The following is a 14,226-nucleotide window of genomic DNA, read 5'->3' as shown; positions in this document are numbered from 1 at the left end:
TTCACAGGAAAGCACCCTCCACAGAACCACAGGGGTAAAGCTCGGCTGCCAAAGGCCGGAAACAACATGGACACAGTCCCACCAGTTACCTCGTTGCTCTGAAAGAGTACCCTTCCTTCCTAATCTGTGTAAAGGTGACACCCTGGGTTCCGCCGGCCCACTGCTTAAAAATAGAAGGCACACGGGAATCATAGAACTGCACGGCACAGAAGGAGGCCATTCGGCCCATCGAGTCTGCGCCGGCTCTTTCGAAGAGCAATCCAGTTAGTCCCACTCCCCCCCACCCCTGACTCTTTCCCCGTATCCCTGCAATTTTTTCTCCTTCGAGTATTTAACCTATTCCCTTTCGAAAGCTACTATTGAATCTGTATCCACCGCCCCATCAGGCAGTGGATTTCAAATCCTGACCACTCGCTGCGTAAAAAAGTTTTTCCTCATGTCGCCTCTGGTTCTTTGGCCAATGACAGAAAATCTGTGCCCTCTGGTTACCCACCCTTCAGCCAAATGGGAAGAGATATAATGATAGACAATAATAAACCAAGTTCAGCTACATTCATTGAACCCCTGAAAATGGGCACCGGTGAGCTGTATGGGGGGGAAGCTCAGTCTGGGAGCTTTGTCCAGGTAGGTAGCTTCACTTTCCTCTTTACTCAGCACCTTGCACATATAGTTCAGGAGTTTAACCAGTGGAATTACTCTGCCCGCAAAAAACCTACAGTGGGGAAAATTTCTGTCAAATTGCAGCAACACTCAGCGAAGGTATCCATGTCGTTACTTAACAACATCCATCGTACTCACCATTCCATGGTTGATCCACGGTGGTATAAAGCTGTCCAAGATTCTTGGATAAACCAGCTCTCGATCGTACATGTATAAAGCCCAGAACATTGTCATAACCAGCTGTAAGGAAACAAGAAGGCGGAGTAAAGGGTCAATATTTATTCTTTCTCGAATACGTGTAGTGTAGAAGCTGGTTTACATGACACGCGAAGCCAACAAAATCCTGGAATAAGCTGATGTTGCTCATGCCCATGTGAAATACTGAATTCATTCCTAGAAAGACTTGCATTTATGTAGCGCCTTTCACGATGTCCCAAAGCACTTTACAGCTAATCAAGTACTTTTGAAGTGTAGTCGCTGTTGTAATGTAGGAAATGTGGCAGCCAATTTGCGCACAGCAAGCTCCCCCAAACAGCAATGTGATAATAACCAGATAATCTGTTTTTTTAGGGATGTTGATTGAGGAATAAATATTGGCCCCAGGATGAACTTCCCCCGCTCTTCTTCAAAATAGTGCCGTGGGATCTTTTACATCCCCCTGAGAGGGCAGATGGGGCCTCGGTTTAACGTCTCATCCGAAAGACGCCACCTCTGACAGTGCAGCACTCCCTCAGTACTGCCCTGGAGTGTCAGCCTAGATTTTTGTGCTCAAGTCCCTGCAGTGGGACTTGAACCCACAACATTCTGACTGAGAGGCGAGGGTGCTGCCCACTGAGCCACAGCTGACACTTAACTGTAATTTAACATGATAACTGCTTCTACCTCCTTTAGTCAAACCAAACATTTGCCGCACTGCTTTGCCACCACATTGCGGTTGGGGGGGGCAGCGGTTTATCCTTCACGTCGCCTTCCCCCTTGCCCGATTCCCACTCAGGGTTAAAATAGGGCCTTCAGTTACCAAGGAAGGCCACTGAAGCAGACAGCATAAATGGGTTCAGGCTACAGTTAGACGTATTTCTGGCAAGAAAAGGGATTGAGAGATAGTGTGAGATAGCAGGCAGGAGGGATTGCTCCATCATAGACACGTTTGCTTGGCCTGATGCCTCTTCCTATAACTAAATGTTTCTATGTTTCTAGGCACTTTACAGACTTCCGGACTCAACATTGAGCTCAACAATTTCAGATCATAACCGCTGCTCCCAGTTTATCAGGTGACAAGTGCTGGTCATGAATCCGCCATTGCGATATAAACCTCCTCTGGATCCATCTTTTATTTCTTAACTTGTCCCATTACCACCCCCTCTCACCTCGCACCATCATCCCTTTTGTCATTTAATCTCTCCTGCCTTCCACCCTATCACAGACCTTCCCTTTTGTTCTTTCCCCCCCTCCCCCCTTTCCCTGCCCCTGCACTTGCTTAAAAACCTGTTCCATCTCTATAACATTTTCCAGCTCTGATGAAAGGTCATCGACCTGAAACGTTAACTCCGTTTCTCTCTCCACAGATGCTGCCTGCAATTTTTCTGTTTTTATTTCAGATTTCCAGCATTTGCAGTATTTTGCTTCTGTATAAATGCTTCTTTGTTCTGCTGTGTCCCATTACTGAGTGATGGAGATAGGGTGAGGTTTCAGCTCCCTTACTGGATATAAAGAGGCGGGCTTGGATTGTCACTGCAATATAACAGTGAAGACGCAGTGTGCTGCCAGTGATGGTAATGGAAAACTTAAAAGTAATTAACATGACTCTGCACTTTCCATACACTATTAATCCTGCTTGCACTTAGTGAGCCACTAATTAAGCCAATTATTAATGGAACGAGAATGATATTTCCTCTGGTGACATTAAACTTGTGCTACCTAAAGAACACTTGAAACAGAAATTACTCCCTCACCTCCTGCTCTGTTCCACTACTTTTCACATAACTCCTTTTAGTTTTTTCCACTAGATCTAAAATCTGCTTTGACTTATGGAGTCCACTGTCCTTCGGTTTAACGCAGCACCTAATGTAAAACTCCGATCCGAACGCGGCATTTTTAAAATGAGAACAATGAATGAAAAATGCGAACGTAAGCTGAAATTGCACACATTACAATGCTACACAACAAAGTGACACGACTTCTACAGGTGTATGTTAAAGCAATCTGGTCTCAAAAGGTAACAGCGCAAGACTCAAACCAGATTACTCCAGAAAATGTAACAACACACATTGGGACACCCTTTTTTTTTATATAAACCATGAAATGTTAACTAAATACCAACCACAAAGAAAAAGGGACTGAATACAAAAGCGATAAATCTTATTTAACAGGTTTTCGATTACAAAAGGCAAATATAGCGCAATCTTCAAAAGTAAGTGGTTGACTAAAATTAACTCATATTTCAAAATGTCGTCTACATGTACTAGATGCGTAATTATGGGGGGAAGGTTCCTCTTTGCGCTAAGTGTAACAAAATCGTACCTCAGTTTAGAAAGAATAGGTTTATGATTTCAAAGTACACAGAGGAAATCTCCCTTCATGTTTGTACAATGTGTGGTGTGTGGAGCAATTCCGATTGTCTCCACTGAGCCACCACTGGAACACTCCTTCCACCTCCTAGCATCTCTTCCCTCCTTTTTTGTTGGGAGGAGAGTCATTCTTTTTGAAAACCACGCACATCTGACAAGGACTCTACTTAAACATATTTTCGGGTTTTTTTGAGAGACTTAGTAGCTAGATGTAACCCGATCTGTTCACAAGGCAACAGTTACCTTAGAACTGGGACTCAGTAAAACACTTTGGGGATGATTTTCCACAGATATTTTAGGCGCTAAAAAGCCTCTGAGGTGGCCAAGATGGGGTCTTAAGTTGAAATTGCAGTTTAGCCCGCGATTAGCACAAGACGCCATCTTGGTAAAGGAGTTGAAGCTTGCGATAGGAACGGATGCCTGGAGGATCGTTAAGGGACTGATAGCCACTTAAATTGCCTGCTAGTGCTCATTAAGGAGGCTGTAGTGCTCATTAAGGATGTAGGTCCCGCATCGGACTCATCAGTCACCTGTGAGCTCATTTTTAATGTGGAAGCAAGTCATCCTCGGTTCCGAGGGACTGCCTAAGAAGAAGGAGGAGGCTGTACGGCATTTTGGTGGATAGCGCTTGAACTAACGCCCTCTCCTTACAGCGACCAGCTGATTGGGAATAAACACGTCATTGCAGAGGATTGAGCGCTACTTAAAGGTATATCACCTTTTACTGTTCACTCTCTGCTGGAGGTTTGAAAGACATTGGAAGACTTTCTCGGACACTTTGTCAAGACTTCACCAACATTTATTCCGGACATTCTCAGAGGACTTCACCTAAAAAGAATAAGGGGCTGTGCTACTCCACCTTATAGGAGCCACCAGCAGAAAGGGAGTGCTTGGCCTTCGGCATCTTGCTCGGGGTCTCCCTTGGTCTTCAGGAGGAATGGGAGGAGGACATGGGGCCAGGGCAGAGCAGCACCAGCAGTTTCAACTTAAGACCCCATCTTGGCCACATCGGTGAGGGACAAGAGGGCGAGGAGGACTTCTTCCCCCTCTGCGGGTTCAGGACGTCCCTCCTCCTCGGGAACCTCCTCCACCAGGACCTCCAGTGCTGCGTCCGAGAACATTGCGAGCCTCTCTCCCTCGGTCCCTGAGCCTTCCTGTAACGTGCCGCGGTGTGCCAGCTGGAGCACTCCACACCCTCAGTGGAAGTGGGTGCGAGGAGCCCACATACACTGCTCCACCAAAATTGCGTATCATCAGCACTGGAGTCCTAAACAGGCAGGAACCTCTTTTAGAGCCTCCAGGCAAGTTCAAATGATGATAGTCAGCAATTAGGACCAAAATTGGGTGCTGAAACCAGACGTTCAAACAGGCGTGTCTTATTAGCACAGCACCTATTTAGCATCTGTTTTCACCCTTTCACCGATACTGATACCGATACAGACTGATACCTGGGATGGCAGGAATGACATATGAGGAGAGATTGGGTCGATTAGGCTTATATTTGCTAGAGTTTAGAAGAATGAGAGGGGATTTCATTGAAACTTATAAAATTCTAACAGGACTAGACAGACTAGATGCAGGAAGGATGTTCCCGATGACGGGGGAGTCCAGAACCAGGGGTCACAGTCTAAGGATAAGGGGTAAGCCATTTAGGACAGAGATGAGGAGGAATTTCTTCACCCAGAGAGTGGTGAACCTGTGGAATTCTCTACCACACAAGGCAGTTGAGGCCAACTTATTAAATATATTCAAGAAGGAGTTAGATATATTTCTTGAGGCTAAAGGGATCAAGGGATATGGGGAGAAAGCAGGGACAGGGTACTGAATTTGGATGATCAGCCACGATCTCATTAAATAGCAGAACAGGCTCGAGGGGCCGAATTGCCTAGTCCTGCTCCTATCTTCTATGTTTCTATAACCTCTTTCATGCATGAGTACATTAGCAGAAATATGTTTGTGTCATCAGAAGGCTGCGCCATATCAGGCTCCGTCTTTTTTTTGGTAAATGTTGTGATCAAGATGAGGGATTCTGGGGCATGGGACGCATCTCTATTTTTTTTTTTACCCACTTCCATTACTAAAGACTCCTAAGAATCACGACCAGGCAAGGAATCAACATCTTCAGGAGAAGACAGGTGAAAATCTGGCGAGGCATCTGGAAGGAACCTAAAAATAATAATAATCTTTGAGGTTGCGTCTCCAAATGAAAGGAGATCTCTGTGCGCCCCAAAAAGTTCTTCAACCGGTTTCTAAATAGTGCTTTCTTGAAAGCCTCAGGCCTTCTAACAAATGCTTATAAAATGGGATGATGGGGATGAAAACTGGAATCTATATTTGATCCACTGCCACTGGCTAACGCAATAGCAAAATACTGCGGATGCTGGAAATCTGAAATAACAACAGAAAATGCTGGAAATACTCGACAGGTCAGGCAACATCCATGGAGAGAGAAACAGAGTTAACGTTTCAGGTCTGGGACCCTTCATCAGAACTGGAAAAAGCTGGAGATGTAACAGATATTAAGCAGGTGCAGAGACGAGGGGCGGGGGTGGGGGTTTAGGAGGGGAGGAAGGAATTGAAAGAACGTACTGTGAAATGTTGCAAATGGGAATGGCAAAATCATACTGCATGAAAAATGGGGGCAGGGATTATTATCTGAAATTGTTGAACTCGATAGGCTGTAAAGTGCCTAATCGAAAGATGAGGTGCTGTTCCTCGAGCTTACGTTGAGCTTCATTGGAACAGTGTAATAGCCCGAGGACAGAGAGATCAGAGTGGGAATGGGGCGGTGAATTAAAGTGACAGGCGACCGGAAGCTCGGGGTCACCCTTACGGACTGAACGGAGGTGTTCCGCAAAGCGGTCACCCAATCTGTGTTTGGTCTCCCCAATGTAGAGGAGACCACATGGTGAGCAGCGAATACAGTATACTAGATTGCAAGAAGTACAAGTAAATCACTGTTTCACCTGGAAGGGGTGTTTGGGGCCCTGGACAGTGGGAAGGGAGGAGGTAAAAGGGCATGTGTTGCATCTCCTGCGCTTGCACGGGAAGGTGCCAGGTGAAGGAGAAGGGCTGTTAGTGGTGATTAGCCACTGGCTAATGATTTGACTGGCTGCAATTAGTTTTTTTAAATGGACTCTCAGGATGTGGGCGTCACTGGCAAGACCAGGGGGGAATTTTAACCTAAAATAAAAAGGTGGGTTTGGAGCGTGGGGATAGTTAAATTGTTAAAATTGGGTTTCCCGACCTGATCCCGCCTCCAACCCGCCCACTTCTGGTTTAATGGGGGCGGGTGACCAACCCGCCGCCAGGGGGCGGAACATCAATTTAAATGTTACAAGGAGGTTGGAAGCCTCTTTTTTAACCTCCATTTTGTTTTACACCATTCGTGAAACCCGGCAGGTACAGCAAGGCGGGGATTGCAGGATCCAGGAGGTAAGTGGCTTTATACCTACTTCCTTGATCCAGGGTCCCTGCCGAACCCACCACCCCACCGCCACCCTCCCCCACCACCACCCCCACGGCCTCCGATCCCCCCCCCTCCCCCAACGATGATGCTGTGGCCGACCACAATCTTCTCTTCACCCACCCCGATCATCTGGCCCCGATCCCCAGCCAACACCCCAAACCCCACCCCGATCCTTTCGCCGGCCTGATACCTGATCGTCTCTACCCCCACCCCCACTCCACCGATCCTCTGCCTGAACCCCGATCCTCTCTCCCCGATCCTCTCCCCCTGATCCTCTCTCCCCGATCCTCTCTCCCCCCGATCCTCTCCCCCCCGATCCTCTCTCCCCCCGATCCTCTCTCCCCCCGATCCTCTCCCCCCGATCCTCTCTCCCCCGATCCTCTCCCCACCGATGCTCTGCCCGACCCCCGATCCTCTCTTGCCCCCACACCCCAATCCATTTAACGGCCCAGCCCTCACGTGAACCCTCCGTCCCTCCTCTGTTCAGTCGACGGTCTATCCACCCACAGCCACCCAGCTGTAGTGTATGTACCTTTAAGAGAGAACTACTTTTACAGCTCCTGTATACTGTAGTACCGGCAGTGACCACACCTGTATATAAACCCTGAGCATGCCTCTGTACCCCCAGTCTTGAGACTACCCTACTCCAGTAAATACCTGTTGATTGTTAAGTTACAGCATCCGTGTGGTTATTGAAAAACATCATACTCTCAGAATCACGGATTTAACAGTGGCGACGAGTGTCGATTCGAATCTACCTGCAATTCTGCATTTCCCTTCTAGGATTCGCTCCGGGAGGGCGGTGGAAGAAAGTCGAGGCCAGAAACACGGGCGTCGACCACGAGCAACCGCCCAGTCATCCGGCAGAGAGTGAACATCGCAGGGGAGGCTGTGGAGAGCCGGGCTTGGTTCCCCAGCCACGACAATCAGCAACAGACTGACGACAGGTACCAGGTACAGCGCAGACCCTTCCCGGACAGCGGCGGCTGGAGCCGACTGATGGCAGAGAAAAAGCCGAGCAGCATCGACGGGGTAAGATAGAGGGTGAAGCGCACAGGGCGCAGCCGGGGGTTGAAAACCGAGTGGCGTCGAGGAAAAACAAAACGGAGAGAGGGTAAAGCAGCAGCTGGGTTCAAGACCGAGCGGCGGAAATGGGAAAGGTGTACAGAAAAAAAAACGCGCAGAGCGCAGCCAGGGCTCAAGGGCTGAACAGTGTCCACAGGGAGAAGAAGGGAGAGCGCGGGAGACGTCATTGAGCCGCGGAGAAGAAGGAAGCGCGCGGGAGACGCCATTTTTAGAAGCTGCAGCGGAGAAGAAGGGCGAGCGCGGGAAGAAAGGAAAGCGCGGGAGACGCCATTTTGTGCCAGCGGAGAAGAAGGGAAAGCGCGGGAGACACCATTTTTGACAGTTAAATCACACCCAGGGATGTCGAAGAGTGGCAGTATCTCTACGTTCGACAATGAAGTCGAAGATTGGGCGACATATGTGGAAAGTATTGAGGTGTACTGCAGGGCGAATGAAGTGCCAGATGCTAGGAAAGCACTGGTTTTGTTAAATTCCATGGGTGCAAAAACTTATGGGTTACTGCGAAACCTAATAACCCCAGAGAAGCCTGTGAATAAGAATTTCGAAAGCATAGTAGAAATCCTACAGGACCACTTAAACCCCACACCGCTGCTGATAGCAGAACGATTTAAGTTCCATAAAAGGAACCAACACAAAGACGAAAGCAATGCTGAGTACTTAACGGAACTGCGCAAGCTATCGAAACACTGCCAGTTTGGAGTGGGACTAGCAGATACGTTAAGGGACAAGTTTGTGCGTGGGCTTCAAAGTGAAGGAACCCAGAAACGGCTTCTATCAGAAAAGGATCTTACGCTGGACAAGGCTTTCAGTATGGCAGTATCACACGAAGCAGCCGCAAGGGGCGCTGCAGAGATACAATGGAGACCGCAAGAATATGGCACCAATGAAATGTCCTATGGAACAGGGAAGTGTTATCGCTGCGGCAGAACAACACACGACCAGAAGGATTGTTGGTTCAAGGACCAAGTGTGCAGACAGTGTGGAAAAGCAGGACACATCGCAAGAGTCTGCAGGTCTGGGAAGAAAACCAACAGCAAGAAATCTCCACAGGAGAAGTACAAAAAGGTACACAAGGTGATGGAGAGTAGTTCAGACGAACAGAAAAGTGACACAGACTCCGGAAGCAAGGAGCTGGGTTGTCTGAAACTACATAAGGTAACCAAAATGGAGGATCACCAGACTATCTGGGTTACACTCAAGATAGACGGAGTCCAAGTGAAAATGGAATTGGACACAGGTTCTAGCCCAGGCGTACTTGCAAATGGAGGTAGAAGAAGCCTCGAAACAATACCTCACGATCAACACTCATAAAGGTCTCTATCAATACAACCGGCTGGTGTTTGGGGTAGCATCGGCTCCGGCTATTTGGCAAAGGGCGATGGATCAAGTCCTGCAAGGGATTCCAGGGACCCAGTGTTATTTGGACGACATCCTGGTCACGAGCGAAAATGACAGTGATCACCTCGCCAACTTGGAGAAGGTGCTCACCAGATTAAAGAAATATGGGCTACGAGCTAATCGCCACAAGTGCGAGTTTTTCCAGAAGCAGATCTCGTATTGTGGCCACGTCATCGATGAAGAGGAGTTACATAAGTCCCCTGAAAAGATTGAGGCAGTAGTCAAGGCTCCAGCACCGGAAAATGTGTCACAACTGAGGTCGTTCCTCGGGCTGGTAAGCTACTACCATAAGTTCTTACCAAATTTGTCCACGGTGTTACACCCACTGAACACCCTACTGCAAACAGGGGTACCATGGAAGTGGAATGACGAACGTAGACGAGCTTTCCAGAAGTGTAAAGAATTGATCACATCAAAAGAGGTGTTGGCCCATTTCAACCCAGCACTACCAATTCGTTTGGCATGTGATGCATCACCCTATGGTATTGGAGCAGTGCTGTTGCACAAATTCCCAGGCGGGTTGGAGAGGCCAGTAGCCTTTGCGTCTCGGTCACTAACCTCAGCCGAGCGCAACTACGCCCAGATTAAACGGGAGGCCCTCAGCCTAGTATGGGGAGTAAAAAAATTCAACCACTATCTGCATGGGCAGAAGTTCACCTTGCTGACTGACCACCAACCATTTGTCTCCATCTTTAATCCTAAGAAGGGCATTCCAGTGATGACTGCACAACGGTTACAAAGATGGTCCCTGTTTCTAGGGGCGAATCAATATGAAATAGAATATAAAGGCACGAAACAGCATAGAAACGCTGATGGGCTATCGCGCCTGCCACTGCCTACTGTGGAGGAAGCACCAGCAGTGGACCCTATCGAGATATTTTATTCGTCAATAATTGAACGATTGCCAGTAACGAACGCGGATATAGAGAACGAGACCCGCAATGATCCGACACTGTCTCGGGTATATGTTTTGACGGTGAGGGGATGGCCAACACATGGCGACTCACTGTTGCCAGCATTCTCATCCAGAAGAGAACAGCTGTCAGTATGCCAGGGGACAGTGATGTGTGGATCCAGAGTGGTGATTCCACCCAAGTTAAGGGAGAGAGTGCTAAATGAGCTTCATGAAGGTCATCTGGGAGGGGTGAAAATGAAAAGCCTTGCTAGGGCTTATGTGTGGTGGCCGGGGATCGATCAGCAAATCGAGGACCTAACCAAGAGCTGCTCAGGATGCCAGAAGGTCCAAAATGCACCACCACATGCCCCTCTACACCCATGGGAGTGGCCCTCCTCTCCATGGCAACGGGTGCACCTTGATTTTGCTGGTCCATTCATGGACTCAAAGTTCTTAATAGCAGTGGATGCTCACTCGAAATGGCCTGAGGTGATAAAAATGTCCTCAACCACTACAGAGAAAACGATTGCAGTTCTACGGACCATATTTGCCAGGAACGGCTTGCCAGAGCAGATTTGCTCTGATAATGGACCACAGTTTGTGTCCGAAGAGTTTCGGAAATTTATGAGAAGGAATGGGGTCAGGCATTACACATCCGCCCCGTATCATCCAGCCACAAATGGATTGGCTGAGAGGTTCGGACAAACCTTTAAAAAGGCGATAAAGGCCATGTGCAATGATGAAATTCCACTACAGCATAAGGTGGACAATTTCCTATTAGCCTACAGAAATGCGACACATGCAGTCACCAACCAGACCCCGGCCATGATGTTCTTTAACCGAAGGTTGAGATCTCGTCTGGATTTGCTCAGACCAAATGTGCGAAGAAGTGTTGAGGATAAACAATTCCAGCACATCAATGAGAAGCCGATAAGGAGCTTCAATGTAGGACAACCAGTCTTGGCCCGTGACTACCGAAGAGAGAAATGGCAACCCGGAACGATATGCACAAGGCAGGGGCCATTAATGTACACAGTGGATGTCGGGGAGAACATTGTGAGACGCCACGTCGATCAGATCTTAGCGTCACAGGAACGAGTCAACCCCATGTCTCGAGTACCTGGGGATGAACCCGACATACCGGTAGCATCTACCTCAGAACCAGTAGCAGTGGAAACTGATGAACTAACCAACGAAAAGGGGCCAGAATCGCCTCCGCACCAAGAACAAGAACCTCAGGAAAGGCGCTATCCCGAAAGGATCAGGAAGCCGCCCCAAAGACTGAATCTATAAATGGACTATTGTTGTTTAATGTACATGTTAAAGTGTTAATTGTTATTTGAATATTATGGGTACTGCTAATCTAAAAGGGGAGGAATTGTAGTGTATGTGCCTTTAAGAGAGAACTACTTTTACAGCTCCTGTATACTGTAGTACCGGCAGTGACCACACCTGTATATAAGCCTTGAGCATGCCTCTGTACCCCCAGTCTTGAGACTACCCTACTCCAGTAAATACCTGTTGATTGTTAAGTTACAGCATCCGTGTGGCTATTGAAAAACATCATACCCTCAGAATCACGGATCTAACACCAACCTCTCAATCTGGCTGGCTGCGGGTGGGAATCCGGGTTTCCTGACCGCCTCGGAGCCCCCCGCCTCCCTCCACAAAATTCCAGCCCAGCATTTATTGCCCATCCCCAATTGCCCTCGAGAAGGTGGTGGTGAGCCGCCTTCTTGAACAGCTGCAGTCCGTGTGGTGAAGGTACTCCCACAGTGCTGTTAGGGAGGCAGTTCCAGGATTTTGACCCAGCGACAATGAAGGAACGGCCGATATATGTCCAAGTCAGGATGGCGTGTGACTTGGAGGGGAACGTGGAGGTGGTGGTGTTCCCATGCGTCTGCTGCCCTTGTCCTTCTAGGTGATGGGTTTGCGAGGTGGTGGCTTCACAAACATACAATATTTTTTAACAAGTACCAGTTTAAATAAACACAAAATTAAATACCGAAGAAAATTTCCATAAAGCCGCACCTTAATCATGACATCAGTGCTAGGAAAAATATTCTTTATTTCCCAGTGTAAATTATTCTCCAAGTTGTTTCAAAGGATTTGGCAATGCTTAGACTATATAAGGACTATGAATGGTCGAATTTTAAATAGGAATTACTTTTTGTTTAAAGTACTCCTCTGATATGGCTTAGATGCAGAAGTCAATAATAAGCATGTTACATTTGCAGACAGCACTAAAAGCAGTAAGGATGGAGAATGCAGTTAATGATTTGCAGAAGGATTTAGATCAATTGCGTAATTAGACAAACAAATGGCAAATTAAAGTTAATGCTAAAAAGATGTAAGGCATTGCATGTTGGGTGAAAATAATGAGTGTCAGAAGAACGTAAGAATCTGGAGCAGGAGTCGGCCATACGGCCCCTCGAGCCTGCTCCGCCATTCAATAAGATCCACTTTCCCGCCCGATCCCCATATCCCTTGATTCCCCTGGAGTCCAAAAATCTATCGATCTCGGCCTTGAATATACTCAACGATTGAGCATCCACAGCCCTCTGGGGCAGAGAATTCCAACGATTCACAACTTGGTGTCATAGGTAGAAAATGGAAGAAACAGAAATAGCAGAGAGAGATAGAAAGAGACATGGAGCATGAGTAGAAGCATCCAGGGGAATTTTAACCTACAAAAACGGGTGGGTTGGGGACATGGGGGTAGTTAAATTGTTAAAAATGGGATTCTTGACCTGAGCCTGCCTCTAATCCACCCGCTTCTTGTTAGATCCGTGGTTCAGTGGATAAATAATTACACGGATGCTGTACATAAACAAATAACAGGTCTTTACTGGAGGAGGGCAATCTCTAGACTGGAGTACAGAGGCATGCGCACAGCTTATATACCGGTGTGGTTACTGCCGGTACTACAGTGTACAGGAGCTGTAAAAAGTAGTTCTGACTTAAAGCACATACACTACAATTCTGGTTTAACGGAGGAGGGATGGGGGGCGGGACTGGGTAGCCAAATTGCTCCCTGGGGGCAGGATGTCAATTTAAATATTATAATGAGGCTGGAAGCCTCTTTTTTAACCTCCATTTTGTTTTTAACTGCATGTGGACGGGTTTTGCACATACCCTAAAACCCGACAGTTACAGCAAGGCAGGGACTGCTGCATCCAGGAGGTAAGTGCCTTTACACCTACCTCCTGGATCCAGGGTCTCTACCTAACCCACCCCACAGGCCTCCGATGTCTCCCCCCAGCCCCCCGCCCCCCACCCCCCGCGCTCCTTCGGCCTTCCTCGTGCTGCTCCCGGCCCGCGATCATCTGGAGATCCTGCCCCCACCGGGCTCCTCCCGGCCCCATATCACCTGAAGATCCCCCCACTGTGCTCCTCCTGAAGATCCCCCCACTGTGCTCCTCCTGAAGATCGCCCGCCCCCTCCCACCCCACCCCGTGCTTCTCCAGCCAGCTCCCGGCACCCACGCAATTCCTCTCTTCCTTCTCTCTGCGGCCTACCCGCCCGCAGCCAGCCAGCCTCTCAATTTGGCTGGCCGCAGGCGGGAAATCGCCCCAACCCGCCCTCCTCCTCAAAATCCAGCCCATCATTTTCACTGCCCAGCTGTGGAAAAGCAACTAAAACAAATATGACGCACAGCTAGAACAGTGGCGTATTAGTCCACAGAGGTTATGCTGAGGCTTTATAATACAATGGTCAGACCACACTTGGGAGTCCTGTGTACAATTTGTCACAACGTTTGAATAGGGACTTAGATATTAGGTTGAACAGGCTGGGTTAGATTGAATAGGCTGGGGCTCTTTTCTCTAGAAAAGAGAAGACTAAGGGTGACCTGATAGAGGTCTTTAAGATTATGTAAGGGTTTGATCGGGTAAAGACGTAGAGAAGATGCTTCCACTAGCGGGCGAGACCACTTACCACACCCACAGGAAAAGCCAAGACAGCCATCAGCCAGTCTCGAAGAGCAATCAGTTTCCTCAGTTGTCTCTGTTGCTCTTGGTCATCAGTGCCTTGAGTCAGAAGACTGGACAGATCAGTCAGTACGCAGATCCCAAAGAAAATGGTCTGTATCACCTGTTGAACAAATGACACCATTAGACTATTTCATACAGGCAGTAGGGGTAATTTGGACT

The 14,226-nt window shown here is 48.1% G+C and overlaps 1 protein-coding gene across 2 annotated transcripts in view; it reads right to left on the bottom strand.

Annotated features, from left to right (window-relative positions):
- The window catches only part of aig1 (androgen-induced 1 (H. sapiens)), a 208,004-nt gene that overhangs the window by 93,641 nt on the left and 100,137 nt on the right, over positions 1–14,226 (bottom strand). For both annotated transcript variants that reach the window (XM_085979234.1, XM_085979235.1), the window contains exons 2-3: positions 14,012–14,167; positions 799–900 (exon numbers count right to left, since the gene is read on the bottom strand). In XM_085979234.1, the coding sequence (XP_085835360.1) occupies positions 799–900; positions 14,012–14,167 (258 nt within the window). The remainder of the gene's footprint in view (positions 1–798; positions 901–14,011; positions 14,168–14,226) is intronic.

The sequence above is a fragment of the Somniosus microcephalus genome, chromosome 3 (assembly GCF_052327205.1).
Source record: "Somniosus microcephalus isolate GS21.2 chromosome 3, FLI_Smic_1.0, whole genome shotgun sequence".
Classification (NCBI taxonomy): Eukaryota; Metazoa; Chordata; class Chondrichthyes; order Squaliformes; family Somniosidae; genus Somniosus; species Somniosus microcephalus.
The sequence above is the reverse complement of the archived record's forward strand: the minus strand, read 5'-3'. Positions and strand labels throughout refer to the sequence as shown.